We start from the raw sequence: 23,745 nt of genomic DNA, 5'->3' as shown, positions 1-23,745 counted from the left end.
CAGTGTCAGGGAGCCGCAGCTCGCAACCATGATGACAGGTATCTGTACCTATACAGTCATTCTGTTTTTCGCTTTCAGTACAGTATTCAATAAGTTGTATGAGATATTCACCATTTTATTGTGAAATAGGCTTTGTATTAGATGATTTTGCCCAACTGTGGACTAATGTAAGTGTTCTGAGCACATTTAAGGTAGGCTAGGCTAATATATGATGCTCGGTAGGTTGTGTATTAAATGTATTTTTGACTTAGATATTTTCAACTTACATGAGTTTATAGGGATTTCACCCCATCTTAAGCTGAAGAAAATCTGTATTTTAAAGAAAAACTTCATCAGGGCATTATTCTACTGGAGTTTAGCTGGACCTGAATTGCAGGTTTAGTTTCCCCACTAATTGTGGACGTTTTTGCTTCCTCACTCTTACAGTGAGGAGACTCATTGGTTTTTAGAACTTCCTTGAAGGAGTTTATTTGACTTCTGTAAATGATAACAGAAAAGTATTTTATGCCCAACAGTGATAAATTAAACTTCTGAAAAATAGCCATTTTTGTTTTTTGTGTCTTAAATTGGCAATGCCTCAATATTTAAACATTAAATATTTCAAAAAAATGCTTGAAAATCTCTATTTTAGGAGATCTCTAAGTTTGTTTCCAGTTAAAAAACTGTGTTTCAGTTTTATACTTCAGTTTCTGAATTCATGCGCTTTTCTTTATCTTTCCCTCAATCATGGACATTACTTCCCATAGTTCGTTCATTCACTCCTTCCTCCCTCTCTCCTTTCTATTTACCTAATTTCTTTCCTTCTTTTTTGTTAAAAACGTTCATTATATGCTATTTGCCAGACATTATGCAAGGGTACCCAAAACTGAGGTTATAGATGTGAAAGCCATGGTTCTGTTTTTTTTCAGCACACAATAATTTTGAAAATGATACTTTAGATAGTTTGTGATGTTGTACACAAATGGCAGTGTTCCTCTGGTGTGTGCCAGAGGTTGAGGGAAGGAGTGAGTTAGATAGTCAAGTGATTGGCCTAAACTGAGTCTTGGAAAAGGAATAGTAGTTGGCAGAGGGGATTTCAGGAAGAAGGAACAGCATAAATACGCCAAGAAAGGTGCAGAGGTGAGGGTAAGCCTCCTATGGTCCAAAAATCGAATCACCTTAATAAAGAAGAAAAACAGGAAATAAATAATGGATGTTCATTCTTAAGTTTGGATGTTAACCAAAAAAGAAATCTATTAAAAATTATAATAATTTTTAAAACTGCTTAGTTTGTTGTATTTATTAATCACTAGGATATTATACTACTTATCAGAATAAAGATTAAAGGGATGAGCAAAAGGCGTGGTCCATAAAGAACATTTACTTTCTTAATTACATTTAAGTAATATGTAAAGTTACTCGTGCCCTTGTGTCATTTCCTTATCTTCCACATCATTGTATTTTTTGCAGTACCAGCCTCAATGCCTTGAACTGAGTACATATCCTGGACATTTTTTTGGTTTGGTTTGAAGAGATTTATATTGAAGAAATATAAATACCGAAAATCTTGACAAAAGAGCTTTTAAAAATAGTTTAAAAGCTTAAATGAAGAGAAGTTATACGATAACCCAACAATAACTATTACACAAATGGTACAGATAATGACTAGGAATTTTCGGAAAGGGGTTTTTTCAGTTGGAGGTGATCCAGTGCTTTATGACATAGGTGGTGTTTAAACCTGTTAAGTCTGTATAGAATTTCCTTAGGTGGAAAGGAGGGGAATGTTTACTATATGGGGGAAAAAAATTCTTGAATACAAGTCAATTTGAAGGGCATATTTGGAATCACTGAGCAAATAAGTTTGACAGAAGTAGAAGGTTGAATTATTTTTGAAGTTAAATCTGTTTGGGCTCTGTTCTTGTTTTTGCTTTTTTTTTTTTTCAACTTTTTGCTTTTACCACTGCCCCTCCAGTCCCTTTATTGTTAAAATAGAGATACTAGGTTTGTTGTGATAATTAAACTACTGTGAGATAACACATGTAAGGTACTTAAGAGAAAATTTGAAAATCAGCAGTTCTGAGGTCTGCCTTTGTTAAGTCACAACTGCAGATGTTTTCTTTGTTATATGTATAAAGTGATTTCTAGGATTGTTTCCAGTTTTACACATTTTTATGGTTTACAGTGAAATTAGGAAGATTAGTCTAATAGAGGTTGGCAAGCTGGATGGCAGGCAAGAAACTAGCCATGAGATTTTTCCAGAAGTTGGGAGAGAAGGAGGTTAGGGCACAGGGAATGAAAAGAATGAGAGGGCATTAAGACATTTCAGAGAAAGAATCAATAAAACTGTGAGTGAATGAGTGACACCTTAAAATGAAGTACCTTTTATATCCACAGAGCTGTATTTATCCAAACTTACCATGAATAATGCTCCAGAGGATTTTTGGTTTTAAAAACTATTAGAGACTGAGCTAATTCCATTTGTGTGTGTAGGTATCTTTGCATGCATGCTGGTGCACTTAGCAGGCTTGGGCCAAAGGAAATCTGTTACTTCATAGTGGGTGTGACTTTTTTTTTTTTTTTACCATTTCACACTAACCTTTCTTTGTTATCGTAAAGCATAAATGTATAATTCATGCTAAGTCAGTATATTGGTCTAGAAGATTTTTGAGGAAACTAATAATGGTGTAGAGGCTTCTTTAATACATATAACTATATAAAACATTATTAATGTTAACAGATGTTGTACTTTAATCTCCTAGAATGATTGTTTGGTGCCAGCAGGAGATTTATTAAGCCTGAATTTTGTGAAATTGTGTGTGCATAAGCTGCTACTTAGATTGTAAAAATGCTATTGACAACTGTTAAAAAGTTTTAGCTATAATTGCCAGGGAAGTATTAACTGTGCTAAAAGAAGTATGTGTGTATGGTTGGCCCATGCGCCTTAACCTTTTTATCATTTATCTTTTTGTATTAATGTCACTAAATTATTAATTCATGAGTCAGGGTGGGAAGTGTGAAGGCACCATTTAAATGTGTGGCAAATTTATCCTTATTGCTAGAGACATGAAAAAAAGTCATTTTGTGTTATCTGTAAAATGGAAAGAACATTTAAAAATTTCATTTACAATAATCCACTTCACTTCCAGTAAAACACCTGGATTATTACTACCATAATATAATGCTCTTATTAAAAATTTGTAACCTTTTCCACTCTTTTGTCTTATATATAATATTGATAGAAAAGTTTAGCCTGCATGTATTTTAAATGTGATACCTATTAATTGTAGCTTAGAGATATTATTCTTGTGGTATGTTATAGTGTGACTATTCAATTTTAAGAGTAGATTGCAGAAAAGTATTTACTGTAATAGTAACAGTCAGATATTGATTGGAAAGAGCCTAGGTATAGAGAATTGAAATACTCTAAAAATGCTTTTGTTCTAAAAGAAATGTATGCATTTATTGTGACTTCATAATTTTTTGGAGTAAGATTGGTGATTTTTGGCCTTGCAGAATTTTTCGCTTTATAGCAGAAATTAAACAAATCAAAATTTAGTAGTTTCCTTTTGAATACAATGTGGGACCGGGATATATCCAGTATTTCATATGGGTGAGTAGCAGTGTTGACAGAAATTTCACGAATTTGAAGCCACTTTTACCAACAGCTATTTGAAACCATCATACTAATGGTAGAATACCTCAGGGGTCTCGTCCAAACCTCATTACTTTTCAGCCTCCCATTACTTACTGTTTTGATTGGTTTTACATTCTCTCCTGCCAAAGTAGTAAGATAGGTTACTGTGGTAATGCCTTTTATTTTCTTTTCTGGAGTTTCTCCCCAAGCACTGTAAGCTGTACATGTGGCTCTGTTACATACACACTGGAACACTAATTTGTTTTGGTCAGTATAATGCTGCTTTATTTTGTTTTTCTCATTCCAGCATGGTTAATTTACCTTTACATTAACACTTAGATTAATTCCTTAAAATAACAGACTGAAATTGGTTTGAATATTTTGATAGACATTGATAGTTATTGGTCAGTTCATTATTTGACTGAACTGCATTCAGTTATCTCCATCTCGTAACCGTTCATCTCTAGCAGGAGTTGGTAAACTGGAGGACTGGCGATTTTTGTAGTAAAGTTTATTGGCACACAGCCATGCTCATTCATTACACATTGTCTATGGCAGGTTTTGTGCTACAGAGGCAGAAGTATATAGTTGTGACAGAGACTCTATGGTCCTTAAAGCCATATATACTAAAATATATGCTTCTCTGGTCCTCTACAGAAAAAAAGTTTCCTGATCTCTGTTCTGTAATATCAGTTTACATAATTCCTTGCTTCTAATCTTTCTAAACATAATGGGATATTATTGATAATTTTTAGCTTAAGAGATTTGAAGAATTACTAGTTGTTATTTTTGGTAGTTACTCTTTTTAAGCACAGTTTTTTGCTTTATATGTGGAGTAGCAACAAGGTATATATTTTCCTCAAATATCGGTTTTCTGATTTGAAAAATTTTATTAAAAATGTTGAAATACTGCAAAAATACATGTCTTTTACCAAATAAGAGAGTCTTGGCAAGTAATTCAAGTTTCTGATCAGTTTTTCTCAGCTTTTTGTAACCCATGTTTCTTTTTACTAAACATCACTGTTTTATTACCACTCTAATGTTACTTGAAACTTTAATAGAGGTTATAAAATTATATTTTAAAGTTGAAAATCCCTTTTCTGAAAACCACATACCTCTCTCTATGAGTGACTAGTCAAGAAGCACTAAGGCATAAAAGTTGTTATATTTTAATTTTTTAATGAACTAAAGGTTTTGTTTTTGTTTTTAATTTTTTTAATATTTAACAGTCATTAAAAATGACTCAGTCTGGGCTTCCTAGGTGGCGCAGTGGTAAAGAATCTGCCTGCCAATGTAGGGGGCATGGGTTCGATCCTTGCTCCAGGAAGATCCCACATGCCACGGAGCGACTAAGCCCGTGCGCCACAACTATTGAGCCTGTGCTTTAGAGCCTGTGAGCCACAACTATTGAGCCCATGTGCTGCAACTACTGAAGCCCACGTGCCTAGAGCCCATGCTCCGCAACAAGAGAAGCCACGGCAATGAGGAGCCCGTGCACCACAACGAAGAGTAGCCCCCACTCACTGCAACTAAAGAAAGCCCTCGCACAGCAAAAAAAAAGACACAACACAGCCAATAAAATTAATTAATTAATTTAAAAAAAATGACTCCATCCATTACGTTTCTTAATAGTGTCTATAAATATTTTTCTTGCCTTCCCATATGTCTTCTAATGTTCTTTAGAGGAATCAGACATGCCGATCACATAGAGTATCAGTCTAACACTGAAAGTAACAGTCTGTTCTTGTTCATTCACTTAAACTGCAATTTTATTTCTAATGTTAAGTTAATTTTCAGAAAAAATTGATATATTTTTTTCTTTACCACTCAATAAAATATTGTTATTTTGAGTTTTGCTTGTAGACACAGAATATATGCCATGAATGTAGAGCTTAGTGGAGACTAACCTGGGCTAAGGCACAGAAACTTGCTTTTTCTGGAAGGAGTTCCTCATGTCATCTTGCTGTTTGATCACGTGTTGTTTTCCCACAAAGGTGGAGTGTGAAATATGTGAGCTGAGTGAGTCTCAGGTTATTGTATCATTGCTGCCAATGTAATAGTAAGTAGGTTTCAAAAAATAGTTTTTGAAATAGCAACTCTTTTAGATGTAATTTTAAATTTCTGAATTATTAAAAAAATTGCTGAGAGATATTTTCATAAGTGGCAAACTCTTAGTGGAACATAGTGCAACAGCCTCTAAAAATCTTCTTTAAGATTACTCAAGATGGAATAAGGACTGTAAACATGTTATTGGAATAACTGAGAAAATAATGTAGTAAATTTATTGTGTTTTCCTGTCCTTGTATATAGTTGCTGAACTTGAGGCTTAGATGTTTGTGATTTGTTCCAACCCGCATAGTGGTAGGTTAAACCAGGATTCTAGACTGTGTTCCTGATCTCAGTCTTGGACTCTTTTCATCAGTGTGATATTGGTTGACCTAAATACGCATCTCAAGGGAAACGCAGGTCTATAAACTGCTTTTATTTCTTGTCTCTTTCATTATTTTGTTATGAAATACATTTATTACCATTAAGTTTTTAGGAGTTTAGCAGTTATTAATTAATGCGTATTTGAGGTCTTAATCATTTTCTTATGTATTTATTTCTCAGAAGATTATTAACTTTTTGAAGGTGGCAATCATATCTTCATTTGTTTATAATCCCTTTAGAACCTAACACAGGACCAGTATATAAAGTAAATATAATAAATGGATAGGTAACACTCATTTCAGTACTCAATATCAAAAATATCTGAAAATGGTACTGATGAACCCAGTGACAGGACAAGAATAAGGATGCAGATGCAGAGAATGGACTGGAGGACTTGGGGTTGGCGGGGTGGGGTGGGGCGAAGGGGAAGCTGGGACAAGGTGAGAGAGTAGCATAGACATATTTACACTACCAACTGTAAAATAGATAGCTAGTGGAAAGTTGCTGTATAACAAAGGGAGATCAACTCGATGATGGGTGATGCCTTAGAGGGCCAGGACAGGGAGGGTGGGAGGGAGTCGAAGGGAGGGGATATGGGGATATATGTATAAATACAGCTGATTCACTTTGGTGTACCTCAAAAGCTGGTACAAGAGTGTGAAGCAATTATATTCCAATAAAGAGCTTAAAAAATTAAATTAAATTAAAGAAAAAAAAATTTGGAATGTAATCACTAGTCATTGACCTAAACTGACATACATGCAGTTTTACTGTTAATATTATTTTATTTTAGAATTGCAAGTTGAGATGTCCCTATATATTGACATAGCTTGCAGCTGAGTTTTATCATTTATTGATTACAAAAGGCAGTATGCTATATAATTCACAAAGTTTTCTTCAGCTTCTTATCATGTGTTCTTTGTAGTTAATTTTTCATTTTTAAGTTCATTTGACATATTTTACTCAGATTACCTCATTACCTTTCAGAAACCCCTGATGGTGATATTGATGATCTAATATATGACAGATCCTGGGTCATTATTATTTCATTTAGTGGTTGTATGTATAGACCAAGAGGGAGTCTGATTATTGATTCACAGAATGGCTGGTAACAATGATTTACGACAAAGTAACAAAGGATCCAGTGTAGTGAGCCAAGTATAAGATTGCATCCCATGAGCAGCATTGGAGTTTTTCTTTTCTATTTGCGTGAACAGTGATGAGACCATATCACAGATGTTAACATCAAAACGTTCTTTCTATGACTATTAAAGTTCATTGTCAATTATATTTGAGGAAATACTTAGGTTTATAATTTTGACTTGTAAGCAACTTCTCAGGTATTTTGGCTCATGGGATTCATCAGTCTAGAATAATTTGTTAATTTACAACATACATTGTGAGCACTTTAAATAGCACTATAAATGAATGAAATTCAGGTAGCTCAACTGGAAATACTAAAAATTAACATTTAGCTATCATTACCTAAGGGATGTTAGTTTTACTCATGTAAACATTTTGAAAATCAACTCATTTTTTTGGGTATTTCATAACTTTCATAATCCCAAAATGAATTGTTCTATTTCTATTTTTTATTCCAAAGGGAAAGATAGTAAAACACATAAAGTGAGTAGGCTTATCTGAACTATTTAATTAGTGGCAATAGTGGTTTTAGAACAGCCCTGCTATTATTTACTGTCCTTGACCGGGTTATGTATTCTCATTTTAAGGCAAATTGGGGATAGTAATTTATATTTCATCAGGTGGTTGTGAAGATTTCATGAATAATGTAAGTGAACTATCAATACTTAGTTTATCTATGTAGTTGAACTATCATTTTGGAGGAACTGTAACTCTGTGCCAGGCAATTGTAGCTATTTATTTAGAAAAGGTTATTTTTGAGCTAGAATGTAATCTACCTGAGGGTGAGGAGTTTTGTCTCTTTTGTTCCTCAGTACACAGCATGTGATAGATCCTCAGGAAATGTTTGCTGAATGAACAATTTAGCAGCTAAGAATTAGCTTTGATTGGAATTCCAGCTTTGCTAACTGCTAGCTGAGTAACTTCCAGTAAAGGAGTTACTTTTCCTTTCTGAACCTCAGACTTCGGATCTTTATGATACTGACTTTTTAAGGATTAGTGATATGTATCTAATACAGTATATCACGCGTAGTAGGCACTCACAGAATAGGCACTCTGGCCATAGTACCATAATTTATATTCAACTCAAAAAACTTACATGAGAATTCTAGACCATTAGAAAGTTAAGAAGCAATAAAAAGTCTTAACTTTGGAGAGGACTGCTATTTAAAAATAGTTTTCCCTTTCCCTCAAATGGGGTAAAAACCAAATTCTACATTGTAGGTGTGTTATAATTTAACAATAAATACAAAATATTTTAAACTAATGGATTTATGATTTTTTTTTTGATATAAAGCTTGGGGATGCCATGAACTTTCATGTTATATAGGGTAATATTTTGAACTGGGCATGTAGCTTCATTTTTTTTTCCTTTTCTTTTGAAACTTCATTTGCAGCTTTATGTTCAGTCATAAAATGTCCCCTACATTGCTTTGAAAACGACAGCCATTTGTTTTTATTATTTCAACTGGAAGCATTTTAATGAAGAGAATGGCACACTGCCCTGCACTGTGCCTCCAGTGTCCACAGCTACAAGGCTCTTTTGCATGCTCAGCATGACTTCTAGATATTATAGCAGATAGCAGATGTAATTTACTGGGAGCATGCCTGAACTCTTCTCCTTTCTGCTTCTCCTCTAAGTCCCCTCATAGGAGAATTTATACCGTCACAATGAAGTTTCAGTAAAGGGTAAGATCAAAAATGAATGTTACGGAGACTTTAGTATAAATAGTTTAAAGTACTCTATGTTTGATACCAGTATCTGCAGAAATGAAACAGAGAAAGAGGGTGGTGACTATTGGTTGGCCACGTGGTTTTAAATGGCTACTAGCATTTCTAGCTCCACCTCTATCCTTGAGAGGGGAAATAAATAATTTTTTGAGTAAAATAAACTCCAACACGAAAGAACATCAAATGTCTGGAGCTAAAAAAGGCTTTCTGATTAGTAATAACAAGGGTTTACTTAGACAACTTACTGAAAGAAAACTCCCGAGGGTGTTGACGTTTTCTCCTATGTTAACAAGAAGAGGAAATTCTGCAGTTTATTTTTCATTTCTTAAACCTTTGCAGTGGGAGCAAAGTGGGGTTAGTACCATCCCGTTGCTGTTGTTATTGTTGTTTTGGTAAAACAGAGAAAAACAGCTGTCTTTCGCTAGTAAATTCTGTCCCATAATGATTATAATTTTATAGCACAAATTAGATCAGAAAGACAGCTATCTTTAGTTCTTATTTAGAGTTGACATACATTTAGTACATAGAATTTTAGGCTCACCCAAGGCATTAATGTTTAATTTTACACAGCATTAGCGCATAATAACACGGATGGGTAACTTTGGTAGGTCTCCTGCTTAGATGGCTCTTTGCTCTTTCTGTTCTCCTCATGCTTATGGTTGTTTGGGCTTAATGTCTGGGGTTCACAGTAGTTGTGTCCATGAGTAGAAATCAAAGATAAAGCTTTAGATATGAACCTTTATAGTGGCTTTCCACTTAATAGAATATCAACCTCAGTTAACCATTTTTAGAAAAAATTAAATTATCTTTTTCTCTCATTAATTTGAAGCATGCTATATCCTACTTCTCTCACAGATGCTTTTCATCAAATGGGTTTTATTTTTTCTATTTTTGCTAAATAGATATATATAAGGTTAAATGTGATTTCTTAGTAATGTAACATAAATACACAAATATTAAAACTGATTAGTAGTGGTTTCTTAATTTTGCTGACAGTTTAAGGCATGGGATGTTTAATGCAGCTAATAAATATAACCAGGTTACTGTCTGAAAGGCTACAGCTAACTGTACCTTGTAAGTAGTGTATAAAACATTTGAGGACTGTTGGGATATAAACAGTGCTGAGGCATGTTCCTGGAAGTCTTGTTCAGCTTTGGAAGGTTTAGTATTAATGGTACATTAATTGACTTTTTACATGACAGAGTAATAAGATACTTACTGTAAAAAAAAAATCTTGACAGAGGTTTGGTAGACAGTGGCATGTGGGTATAGAAACAAGGTTAGGATAAAGTGTTTGAATCTTCTTATATGAAGGATAATAAAAGAAATAGTCATTTGTAGTTTAAGTAGAAATGTTCTGTTTCAGTTTTTATTAAGAAATGAACTGTTACTTAGCATTATGAGGGCTTTCATCTGTGCACTGTGCCTTTACACTCCCAAATTTTCCCTGAAGTTCTTGGGAAGAGTTTTTCTAATAATAAGGACAAACTGATATTTAGTGTGGGGAATCAGTTCATCTTTTCTGTTTGTTGAAAGAAAGTTTAATAGCCCTTTTCTGGTTTTGTTCTTGTTTTTGTTTTGCATTTTGAGAAACTTTTACTGAGCTTCATTTTGCAGGTAGTTACAGAGTCTGTTGGCTACATGTATGCCAGTGAGTGTCTTGTGGCTCCAGTTTGATTTAGGAGCAATGTTTTCTTGAGATTAGTTTCCCCATATTTGATTATTTATTCATTCTGTTCTTAACTGATTATGGTTTATTGAATATTTCAGTTTTCATTAACATTTTTTAATAGAAGGTTGTTTTTAATTTGGATCACAGCAGTAAAATCTTTTGATTGTTTTCACAATTGCACTTAAAGCTTGAACTTCTGAAAATCTTATTTGATGTGAAAGTGATTGATATAGGTAGTAGAATGAAAAATAAATTTGATATTCTTTTATTCATTGCACAGATGGATGGACTTAAGCGTTATTTGGGTGAAAGAAGCCATGGTTTTATTACATTCCAGAATCTGTTTCTGTTTGTTGGAAACAATTATTTATACTAAGTCTCATAGTTGACTAGAGTGTATTTTTAAAATTGTTTCACATTCTCAAACCTTAAAATTGTGTTTCACATTTAAACCTTAAGAATACACTGAAATTTTAGTATAGTTAAAATCAGTTCATAAAATATTCTCTCCTGGCCAGAGACCACAAAAGAGGTCTGGGTTGTGTGGTTTCCTCCTCCTTTTCCCTTCACTAACAGAGGTTTTCCTATCTTGGCAGCTGTTTCCTACAAGGCAGTCATCAGTCCCTGATTTCTTCCTTCTCTTTCTTCCCACAAACAAGGACTCTTTCAAATAGTGGATGACCAAAGACAGACTGATCTTGGATCGCTTTAAGGAAGTGGAAATGTGTTCAAGAGTTGTGCATGTGGGCAAGCAGCCTGTATGCATTAGTTCATTGAAATGAAAGTATCCATTACAACCAAAACCTGGGTAGTCAGGATTCTTTGCTCGAATTGGGAGCATTCCAAAGGCTGACTTAATTACTACAAGTAAAATTAATGCATCTCTTCCATGCATTAAAATTATTCTAATTGCCTGATCCAGTCATTGACCAGTCTGTGGGATATAAGAAATTGTTGACTGATTAGGCTTTTTGATGTGACGCGACGTGAAATTATCTGACTTCTCTCTGTGCTTTATATTAAAAGAGAGCTTGCAGTTTTAAGGCAGGTACTTTGCACAGCAATTGTAAATGGAAGGTTTACTTTTGGTTTTGTCTTTTGAGTCATCTTTGGGAGCTGAGAGTGAAAAATGAATGGGGAGCCAGCCAGTTTTTCAGGGTTGTGTGCCATGTATTTCCATCAGATTAATTTTTGGTGGTATCATTCTTCTTTTTATATTTTTGGCATGCAGAGGAGGAAGCTTGCTTTCCCCTTTGTTTTTGTCTTATTTCTAAAAACATCTGAGGTGTTCTTAGAACTAGGCAATGAAAATTCTGATTACCCTCATTATGACACCTAATTGTCTTCACAGGTTTCAGAGCTAAAAAAACTGGGCCGATTATAGGGAAGCAGTTTTATCTCCGAAACTATAGGCATGATAAAATTAAACTCCTCATTATAGAAATATCTTGCTAGTTCCTTTTGTGGTTTTATAGGTCTTCATATTTAAACACTAGATAATAGCTTCAGATTAATTTTTTTACATTCTTTCTGGTATGTTTGTTGGTGAAGCAAGGTAGTGACTTTATAGCATGATAAGTGTTCCAAAGCATTTAGAATCTAACCCCTTTTCCATTGAAGTTACGTTGTAGGGAACTGATAGTAGAATATAGTGACCTCCTAATAGAATCATGTATGATGCACTAAGCATGTAGCAAATGCAGAGTAGCTCAGATAATGTGAAATAGAGAACTCACAGTTATCTAGGGAAATTTGGTTTTCTAAATTTTCTTTATGCTTTAGTGATAGCATCTAAATTATGTAAGAGTTCATTTGATTTGCTTTAGAGACACAACCTCATGATGGGGGTGGGTGTACCTTTCACTGCTCCACTTAAAAAAAAACTATTTGCGCTAGTTTAAGGATAGCTTGGGAAAACTATAAGGAAGAATTTGTAATTTCTTTACCCTCAGAAGCTAGATCAGGAGGCTGGATATATTTGGGATCTGCTGTCATAGTATGTGTATTGTAAGGCTGGTATTTACTCTTTGATTACTCATGCTACCCTGGAAAGAAGTATAACACTTCAGTAGAACCCAGCAAATTGCCTGGTTTCACGTGATCCTAGGGACTTAGAAATGCTAATTAAATCACTCCTGAAAGTTTTTGTATCCTCTCCAGTTGAAGAACTGGGTCCTTAATGGCTAGTCAGAATTAGACTTGGCTCTTGGTTTTATATCCTTTGCCAGCCCTCCCCCAGTTTTTTTTTTTTTTAAAGATTTACTATTATTTTATTTATTATTATTTTTTTGCTGCATTGGGTCTTCCTTGCTGCGCAGGGGCTTTCTCTAGTTGCAGCGAGTGGGGGCTACTCTTCATTGCCGTGTGTGGGTTTCTCATTGCAGTGGCCTCTCTTGTTACAGAGCCTAGTCTCTAGGCGTGTGGGCTTCAGTAGTTGTGGCACTCAGACTCGGTAGATGTGGTGCACAGGCTTAGTTGCTCCATGGCATGTGGAATCTTCCCAGAACAGGGCTTGAACCCATGCCCCCCACATTGGCAGGTGGATTCTTAACTGCTGCACTGCCAGGGAAGTCCCTCCCCCATTTTTTTAAAAATAGTGATGCAACTTTGGAGATATAATCATCATGGTCTGTGGTTTTATTTGGGTCCAGTGGATGGACTAAACTACTCAAGGTTATGGGTTTGATCTTACTAAGTTTTGCTGTAAAAAAAAACTGATATATGAAAATCTAAAGCTTTAAAATGAAGTAATTAATCACAATCACTTTATTAAACTGCCCCCTCTGTGAATAATTAGCAGTCAGATAAATAACAGTTTGCCATGTGGTGTTTGGAATGCCATTATTATATAAAGTACAACCATATATTAAAAATTGTACACTCTTGTATAGAAGAGTAAACTTTTTCATTTTATCCGTAATCTACTTTGCAAGGTAACAGGATAAAATGGTAGGTAATACTGCTGTTACCATCACTAGAAACAAAAAAAGTATATGTATTCATGAGTTTTGTTGGAGGTATTGTGTATCAAAGCTAGTACTTTGTGGCATTGAAAGGCAGATACATTATTCTAGAATAACTTAATATTTTCAAAGAAAAATTCATCTTTGGAAATTTATATAACTATTATAGTAATTCTTATGTTCTGATTACCATTAATTTTGAGGGCTTTGATTGTTTTCAGAATGCAAGGCTCAGATATGCGTTGTATAAGAACAACTTCCTGTTGGATATAGAATCAAAATACATGAATTTGTTTTTATGCTCAGGAGGAGAGAGGAAAGGAGGGAAAGAGAGGAGTTCTTGTTATTATTATTTTTTCATTATTGTGACATTGCAGGACCATAGAGTAAATGATGGATTTGTTTGTTTTTCAGATATGAGGATCAATGATGCAGACTGCTGGGTTCAATGAAGCTGGACATTTATAACTAGATTCATTAAGGAATACAAAGAAAATATTTAAAGGGATCAATAATGGTGTCTTCTGGTTGCAGAATGCGAAGTCTGTGGTTTATCCTTATAATCAGCTTCTTACCGAATATAGAAGGTAAGATATAGTTTAATTTTTATTTTTTAAGTTCAGGAGAACTTAAACTATGCAGTCTTTTTTTTTAATATAGAAGTGGCTCAAGTGAGTATTTTTTGTTATTTTAGAATTAAGTGTTAAAAAGATTTCCTGAATGTCATATTCTTTTCCTGGTGGTTGAATTATTTTCATTACACAGCTATATATTATAGAAAGTGCTGGAAGTCTGAATTTATATTTTACATACATTTATAACTATAATCATTGTAAATAATCCTGAGAGAACTAAATGAAAGCTTTGCTTTGGTATATATTTTACACTTATTGACTAAATTTATTCCAGTAAAATTGAAAATATTTTGTGGCAGCTCTTTCATTTCATCTTTAGTTTTGTCTGCTTCTTAAGTGTGGTCATTGTTCTAAAACTTCTAAATAAAATTTTTTTATATTTTCTGGAAAAGGTTATTTTTTGTAGTGCTTCCTTTCTAATGTTATCTTTTTTGAGGACAGATCTGATTTTTAAAGAAGTAAATACACTTCAGAGGGTTAATGAAATAATTGAAGCCATAATTACTATGGATTTTCTGGTATCCATTATTTCTTTAGTCTTACATATTATTTCCATGTGAAAATAACACCCTTCTGGGTGCTTTTTACAGAGCAGGTCAGAAGTTAATGTGGAGCTGTGTTAATTTCATAGCTAGTTGGTAGTGGTAGTCATTGTATTCAGCATGAAAATATATTAATCTTGTAAAATCTGTGAAAGAATGCAAAATCTCTGAAAAATGCATGTAAAATATATTGGATTTTTTGGTCACATTAAATATTCTTGAAGAAAATGTCTTATAATTTTTAAATTGGCTTTATATGTGCTTTTAAATGATCCCACTTATACCTATTAATAAAATCATAGGTGGAAAAAAAGAGGCATACTGTTAACTAATAGATAGAAGCTTAATATTCCAGTGTCTTTGTAATAAGCTTCAAAATGTTAACATTTTTCCAAAAGAATTCTCTTAGTTGCTTGTTCCAAAATTATGTTTCATCATTTCTCCTTGCTGTCACAGTTCCCTACTTTCGATATATTGACATAAGTTAATAATATAATTCAGATAAATAACAAGTCGAGAAAAATTTTAAAATAAGAACTTCTGTATTCAGAAAGTAAGTAATGCTCACTTGGATTTAAGTCACACATGAAAATTACAAGTGGGTTAATATTTTCAGAAGATATTGCTCTTTGCATCAGAATTTAAGATACATCAAATATAACATTAAAATATAACGTCTGAATGAATAGTACCGTAATGATAAACAATGAGCAGACACTGAGTTAATAATATGAACCTCTGGCTTGAATTGTTATGAAAATCTTGTGTATAGTCTATAATTTTGCATCTGTTTTTTTGGGGGGGGGGGGGACTGACTGAATTCCTGCTGTTATGTTTGAATGTTTTTATACATTTAAAAAGATCCAGGTGTGGATCAATGGCTCATTAGTCCACATAATAAAAAATTTTCCAATCAAGATAGAGACCACTTTGCTGGCACAATAGCTTAACTCAGCAGGGGGCTAGCAAACCGGAGACTTTTTCATGAGATACTGCAGTTTTATTTCTAGTGTCACCAGTCAGGACAGGCTTCATGTCTGCTGTTAAGAGAAATTTCGTTTTTGGCGCATCAGGCCAGGGGGTGTTGCTTTTGAAGCAATTCCCTCCTACAGGTAAAAGGAACCTGGGACGAACCTGCACTGCTAGCTGTGCGGATATACACAGTTACTGCGCACTGCACCATTAGAACATTGATCCAGCATCACATGGTTTTTGTCTTATGAAAGTTTTACGTGACATGATAGTCTTTTACTGCCAGCAAGCAGATAATGCTCTGTGAACACCTATAGAGAAAACCAAAGTTAGGTATGAGAGCACAGGAAAGAAGATATAAATTTAATCATTCAGCCATTAAGTTTCTTCGGGGCACCTTACATGATTGTTATCTTTTCACATCTTACAGAGATGAGCACTTTTTGTATCAGCTTCTGGATCCTTGCCGATAAATGCAGATGGGTTTTTTAGGTGGTTTCCTCTCTCCTTCCTCATTTATTGAGTTGACTGAATTGAGCCAGGTGCTTGGGCTTCAGAAATGCACAAGGCACCGGTCCTGTTCTTGAGGAGCTTGTGGTCTTGTGCAAGGGTCAAAACCTCAAATACCTACCTGTTTGGCCAAGCAGGCAAAGTGACTTGAGTGCAGCAGGCCAGTGGAGGGTCTGCAGCAAGCAGGGAAGTGCTTGCCAGAGGACCCTTGATTGCCTTGCCAGGATTTAGCCTAGTTTTGCCACTCTTCTGACTTTTCAGTAGAAACCAGTCATTAAATTTTTAAGTAGTAGCAACTAATTAAGTTTTTTTTTTAAAACAAAACAAGCCTGTGTATTGTGTTTAGCCGTGGACCGTGCCTTCCTTTTCAGAGCCTTCTTTTCTCCTGTTTACAGTAGTGTTTTACCTTAGTGTACAATTTTAAAGGCCTAGCATAATTTTGGGTTTGTTTTACATCTGTATATATGAGAGGTAAATTTCCATATATGCAAGGAGGAATTATATATTTGTTCTAAGTTCTGGCAGACATTATAAGTTATGTCATATTTTGTGTGCATGTTAAAGAGCAGATCACCAAGCGTTTTTTTAAAAGTTTTACCATGGTAAAAGCTAATTATATAAAGGTTTAATTGTTAGAAGTAGCTTATCTTCTCCACTTCTATTAATTAGTGTTTAAGAATAAAGTCTTACACATTAAAATTTACTGGTTTTTGCAAAATAGGAACAATGTTTTGTTTATTCTTAAAGTCTCTCCTGTGTTTTTACGAAAATTATATTTAGAACTTTCAAATAAAAAACGATTATGAAAGACCAAACTTTCAAAATATTTTGTAAGTTTTTTAGAATTTATTTTACTCTTAGAGAGCTAACTTCAAGCCCTTTAAAAATCAGTTTTGTTTAGAAACTGGTGTGCTTTGATTCTTTTGGCCAATTTTTATAAGCCTAGTAACCCACTGTGGGATCATGTATCAGTAAGTAGGAAAGTAAATTGAATTTTTGTGTCCTAGAGAATCAAATTATGCTATATAATGGAGCCCTGGCAAGCATAAGTCAGATATATGAAAGCTTGCTCAAGTGACAAGTTACAAGTAATAGCAGTTCTTCAGCGAAGTCGGTAATATGGATTTCAGGTTGAATTCTTTATGCAGTGAGTATGTAATTGACTTCATTAGTCGAAATTTTAGTTAATTAACTCAAATTACACTGTAGCTTATCCTTATTTCAAAGAAAATATTATGCTAGGTAAAAAAGCCAGATATGCCAGATACAGCTTTACATATTTATTTATATACATCAAGAAAATTTAAGAACATAACTGTAGAAATAGTATCTTAGCAGTTTTTACTGTACTTTTAAATTCTCTAAGCACATTTTACAGTGATTTTTGTGTTAATTATGTCTTAGTAAAAACTGATGTTTGGCTGTAGGATCTTTTTGCTAGCTGAGTGGCAGGAAAATGGTAGGTCTAGGGGTCACTTATGAATTTAGAAAACCTGTTTTGGCATGTAAATTTTTTTCAGAATTGTCTATAATTTAGTGGAAGGAATAGTAACTTTGTTCTCCAAGGTGAAACTTAAGAAGGATTAGAATAATTCAGACCTATACTTATTCTTTTTATCTCTCATTCTGTTATTGCTACATATATGTAATTAAATGTACAGTTTATATTTACACACATATACACATCCCCCCCCCCCCCCCCCCCACAGATTGTCACCTTCACAAGGGCGGGGATCTTTTTTGTTGTTCATTGACATGCAGGTGCCTAAAACAATGCCTGGCTTATGGTAAGCACTTACTCTCTATCCATCACTGACTAGCATAAATCTTTGAAGAGGTCATTGTCTTAATAGTTCGAGAGGGGACAATAAACAGTGATAATAACAGGGTGATAAGTGCCATGATGGTGATATTCCAGAAACATTGGGATAAAGGGGAGATGAGTGGGTCGGCTTGTGTCAGGAAATGCTCTTAGCCTGAAGTGATGATGATTCTTGAGCTGAATCACAATATGAGCTGAACAAACTAGGTAAAGGCTGTGGTGAGCATGGCGGTGGAGGAAAAACCAATGGAGAGAGAACAGTGTGGATGTGAAATAAAGTATTGCAGTGGTTCTCAAACTTGAGCATAAGAATCAGCTAGAAGGTCTAGGGTGGGACCCAAGCATTTGCATTTCTGAAAAATTTATGGGGTGAGGCTGATGTCACTCAACATCACACTTAAGAACCCAGGTAATCTTGTAGGTGTGTGGGTGGTAGAGGTGAGGTATGTGGTTGTATAGATGTGGCTATAAAGTAACTTATTAAAAGTTTTCTCAGAAAAAATTATGACTTAATTCACTGCGATTCAGAAGTTTTAACCAGTTATCCATACCTTTTCATATGGTTTTTTATCCCTCTATCAGACTCCTTGGGCATTATTTTAGGCTTCAAAAAGGGATTATTTTTCCTTTTTAACTCTTTTTAGACATTGTACTGAGAAAGAAAAAAATTGGAAAATTGACTCCAGATTGGAAAAAGCAGAATGTATTTTCTGTTAAGGGTAAATGTTCTGTTTTCAGTGCTCCTAAACCCTTGCTTCAGTTTGTCTCGTCTTACTGTTAAAACCTTGTTCTTTTTCTTGTTTGGATTAACTATGTGGCCATTGCCATGATAATGCTGAATTGACTTACTGTAGGGACTTTAGATTTCCCAGTCTAGCAAAATTGACTACTTTTTGTTCATTTCAGATTATTTGATTAGTTTAAAGCTAGGAGGTAAATTTTCAGCACAGTATGTGGGGATTTGGCCGTATGACTCCTATTAAACTTAATGGGAGTCACAACTCCCATTAAATTAATAGGAATGGTACAGCATACCTCTGTTCACTGTATGGCAAATGTAACCTTATTTTTTTAATTTGCAAGTTATGTAAATTAACATTGATTTAAAACAAAGTAGTTTTAAAGATGATTTTATTTATATTTTAGTGCAAATGAATATCATTTTATTCCTTAAGAAAGTACCTAACTATATTGCTTTTAGGACACTTTATTTTTTATTTATTTATTTATTTTTATTGTTTATTTTTGGCTGTGTTTGGTCTTCATTGCTGCACACGGGATTTCTCTAGTTGCGGAGCACAGGCTCTAGGCATGCAGGCTTCAGTAGTTGCGGCACGTGGGTTCAGTAGTTGTGGCTCACGGGCTCTAGAGCACAGTCTCAGTAGTTGTGGCTCATGGGTTTAGTTGCTCTGCAGCATGTGGGATCTTCCTGGCCCAGGGCTTGAAGCCGTGTCCCCTGCATTAGCAGGCAGATTCTTTTTTTTTTAATAAATAAATAAATTTATTTATTTATTTATTTATTTTATTGGCTATGTTGGGTCTTTTTTGCTGTGCGTGGGCTTTCTTTAGTTGCGGTGAGTGGGGGCTACTTTTTGTTGTGGTGCGCGGGTTCCTCATTGCCGTGGCTTCTCTTGTTGCGGAGCTTGGGCTCTAGGTGTGTGGGCTTCAGTAGTTGCAGCACATGGGCTCAATAGTTGTGGCTCACGGGCTCTAAAGTGCAGGCTCAATAGTTGTGGCACATGGGCTTAGTTTCTCCGCGGCATGTGGGATCTTTCCTGGAGTAGGGATCGAACTTGTGTCCCCTGCACTGGCAGGCGGATTCTTAACCACTGTGCCACCTAGGAAGCCCCTAGGACACTTTAAATATTCTTTATTGTGTTATATGAGTACAATGTAATTTGATTGCAGCAGCTTTCTTCTGCATAGGTACTGACGTAATTGAGTTTCAAAAATGTAAATATTAATGCCACTTACATATTATATGATGTTGCTTCTGATCTTGTAAAAACCAAATGCCTTATAGTACTCCTACCAGGATTTAAGAGCAAGGTATATTAGTTCTGATTATGATTCAAAATTGAAAAAAAAGATTAAACCTACTGGATACACTGGCATCTTTAAAAAAAGTTAATTTGGAATATACTTTGGTCATTTTAGATACCAATATTCACCCTATTTCATTCTCTCTGGCTTCTTTTTCCAGTGTTTAGAAAAGGTTGATTTATCCATAATCTCTGTTCGTTCACTAGTAGGTCTGTTGCTGGTGGAAAAGTGTTATAAATCAGTGTGTTACACACAACAGCCACCTAACAGACCTCAGTAACGCTGTATTGCTTGGCTGTTTAATTTTTGGAAACCTCCATATTCTGACAGAAAAGACTGCATCAAATATTTATTTAATAAATCTGTTATACAGTAATATGCTAAAAGTAAAGAGGTCACAAACTTGTCCATAGAGAAGTAAATTTTTGAAGTATTGATTTTACATTCATATTAGACATTTATCACCTTTATCACCATTATGGTTATATTTTGAAATAATCAATAATGTATTAAAGGTGGCTTAATTAAAAGCACAGGAGGCATGTAAAGCACCTTAATTTTGCTGAACGGTAATTGTGTTAATTACTCCTTACTAAGTAATTTCAGTTTTGATGAATCTCTTGCCTCATTTTTTGAATTAATATACCTTTTCACTTTCTTATATAGTAAGTTGTGCTATTAGAGAATAAGATAATAAAAATGATTGAGCACATCTGAGTATTAATGTAGAAGTGGTATTTCTCAAAGAACTATTTATCTGCCACATTACTAAGGGAGTGTCTTACTGAAACATATGCTTGGTACCCTGTGGTACTCTTTATTTTCTTTTCACCTCCTGCATGACAGAGAATGACATATGACAGCCGTGCAGCCTACATGTATTAGACATCAATGTGGATTAGTGAATATCTCATGACATCTTTCAACCCTGTTCTTGAACTCCTTTTGTCAATTTGACAGAAGTGGTTCCAGGAGAATACCTAGCCTAGGCCCTGAGATCTTTTGGCTAAAATGTAAGGCTGAGAAGGGAATTCCGTATCAGAGCTTCAGGAAGCAAAAACAACATTTATAATCCCCCTTTATCAGCATGGGACTCTACTGAATTTGACTTTTATGTTTGCCGTTATTCTTGCTTTGAGGGTTTATTTTTCCTAAAAGTTTTCTCCTCCTGATTTTGAGCGTAATACTTTCTCATGAGAAAAGATAAAAAATAAGAAAATTAAGATAAGCATTTAAAATTGTTCATAATTCTAGGACCTTGATATAACCACCATACATTTCCCTTTTTTCCCTCAACACACGATAAAACAAAATTACAATGTGTAAAACAAAATTAGTTTCTTCATTTCCATATACTTTTATATTCTGATTTTCCATTTTATCATAACTTGTATTACCCTGTCATTATATATTTAGATAATAGATTTTAACAGCTGCATTGTAATTTATCATGTATATGTCAGAACTGATTTAATCCTCCCTTTCTACCTGTTGGCCATTTGAACCTAATTTCTTTCAAGTATAAGTAAAATAAATAACTATATAAATCTTTTTCATCATATTTGGTTATTTTCTGGGACTGCAATCCTAGAACTCTGATTATTATATCAGGCATGTATACATCTTCCAAACTGGTTGTTTGGAAGGGTTATACCAGTGTTCTCTTTGACTACTGATGTGTGAAAGTATCAATCTATATACTTTACCATCATTGATTTTAAATTTTTAAAGGAATTGGCACTTAGATATATGAAAAAGGGTATCTGATTGTAAATTAAATTTGTAATTTGGGGGATAATTGTGAGGACAAAAACATTTTGTATGGATTTACTTATTGGCCACTTGTAATTTTGATGTGAATTTTTTTGTTCACTACCTTTGCCAATTTTTCTGTTTATGTTGTTACAGCTTTTCTTATTTTCTAAACTGTTTGATGATATCCTCTTGTCATTTTTATAATGAAAAATGTATTTGTTTGCCTCTTAATTCATACTGCTCAATTTTTAATGAAAATTTCAAACAGAAGAGAGAATTTTGTAACATAACACCAGTCACAGATTTAACAATTATCAATATCTTGCTTGATTTGCTTTATTTACCCCCTTTTCCACTTTCCTTCTTTTCAATGTTTAGATCTTTTCTTTTGTGAGATCTTCCATTATTTTTATGCTTAAAAATCTTGAGATTAGTTAAATATTTATTCACTTGCATTTCCCTGTGGTTCTTACATGTTTTTATTTAAAATTTTAATCCATGAAGAATTAACTTTGTTATAAGGTGATAGCTAAGGGAGTAAACTAATATTAATCATTTGGAATGAATCAGATTTTAACTAACACAGTAGATAAAGTTGGGACATACCCAAATTAAAAATGGATAATGGAAAATAGTTTAAAAAAAGGAGAGGAAAATGAACATAATGTATATTTACACCGAATGAACTATGGATGAAAATGTTACTGTTCTTTGATTCCAATAATAATGCTGCTGAAATGATTTCATTCTGCATCTAGTCTATTTAATAAAGTTTATTTTTAAGGTATTTTTGTCGTTGAGAGAGAGAGAGGAGCAAAAGCAGGCCAATAGTGATTAAAGCATCCTACAGTGACGTTCTCCATTTTGGGAATTTTGGAATGTCAAGAAACACCACAATTTCTTGGAAAAAATAGAGGAATTTGGGTAGAGTTTTGTTTTGCATAAGGGTTTAATAAAAAAGAAGAGAGATTAAGTAAAATTCTCATTTATTTTGCTGGTTATTTATAGAGTACTTCTTACTGTTGCTTTGTACCTGTCTCTTTGTATCTAATATGTGTGTGTTTATATCAATAATCATTAGTTCTCTCTCCCCTTCCTGATTCTTCTTTTGCTCTTTGTAGTAGTAAAATCTAAACCAGATGGTACATATGCCTGATATTAAATTCAGGTTTTGATTAGAGTCAATATAATATGTTAATAAGAGTCAGGGACTTAATAACTTAGATGCAATAAAAGGGATGGATTGGCGCATTGCTGGTGGTTGTGGGGAGAGAGCTCTATTGGATTTTAAGAGACCCACTTTTATATGACAGAATGCTGTAATGAGGTGATTGCTGGGGGCAGGTTGATTCTAAAATTGTAAGTAAAATAAAGGAGATGGGTGGTGCAGGTTAAGTGTATTCCATTGTTTAAGGAAAGTACTTTTTATAATTTTCTTTTTTGGTTGTTTGTAATGGATATGTTGAATACCTGAATTTGTTTCCAAGCAGAAAGAAAAGAAATGGGGTCCAGTGCGAGGACAGGAAGACTCATTAGTAAAGGAGAATGTATATTTTGATTCAGGGAAAGGGAGATTCAGGAAGAGATGTGCACAGGAGAAGAAGAAATTTAAGGGAGGTCATGCTGGATGTTTTAATCTTCTTTATCTACAACAGTGCTCCTCAAAATTTAATCTACGTATAATTCACTTGGGGATCCTGTTAAAATGTAGATTCTGATTCAGTGATCTGGGATGGTCATTGAGTCTGCATTTCTAATAACCTCCCAGGTGATGCTGAGGCTGCTGGTGTGTGAGAGGACATCTGTATCAAGGAGTTTTAGGTATTAAAATGTTTAGTCTAGAAAATCAGATTTTGTATGACAGTGATTTCTACCTTTGCAAATTGAGGTTTGTTTCTTACCTTAACAACACAGTTG

At 34.2% G+C, this 23,745-nt stretch overlaps 1 protein-coding gene across 19 annotated transcripts in view; it reads left to right on the top strand.

The window, feature by feature from the left end:
* Positions 1-23,745, top strand: part of ADGRL2 (adhesion G protein-coupled receptor L2) — a 266,132-nt gene that overhangs the window by 105,582 nt on the left and 136,805 nt on the right. For all 19 annotated transcript variants that reach the window (XR_009049955.1, XM_057715049.1, XM_057715022.1 and 16 more), the window contains one exon: positions 13,964-14,136. Coding sequence is in view for 18 of the 19 variants with exons in the window: in XM_057715049.1 (XP_057571032.1) it covers positions 14,064-14,136 (73 nt within the window). In the remaining variant the exon portion in view is untranslated. The remainder of the gene's footprint in view (positions 1-13,963; positions 14,137-23,745) is intronic.

The sequence above is a fragment of the Hippopotamus amphibius genome, chromosome 1 (genome assembly GCF_030028045.1).
Source record: "Hippopotamus amphibius kiboko isolate mHipAmp2 chromosome 1, mHipAmp2.hap2, whole genome shotgun sequence".
NCBI classification, from domain to species: domain Eukaryota; kingdom Metazoa; phylum Chordata; class Mammalia; order Artiodactyla; family Hippopotamidae; genus Hippopotamus; species Hippopotamus amphibius.
This window is presented reverse-complemented; position numbering and strand designations above follow the sequence as displayed.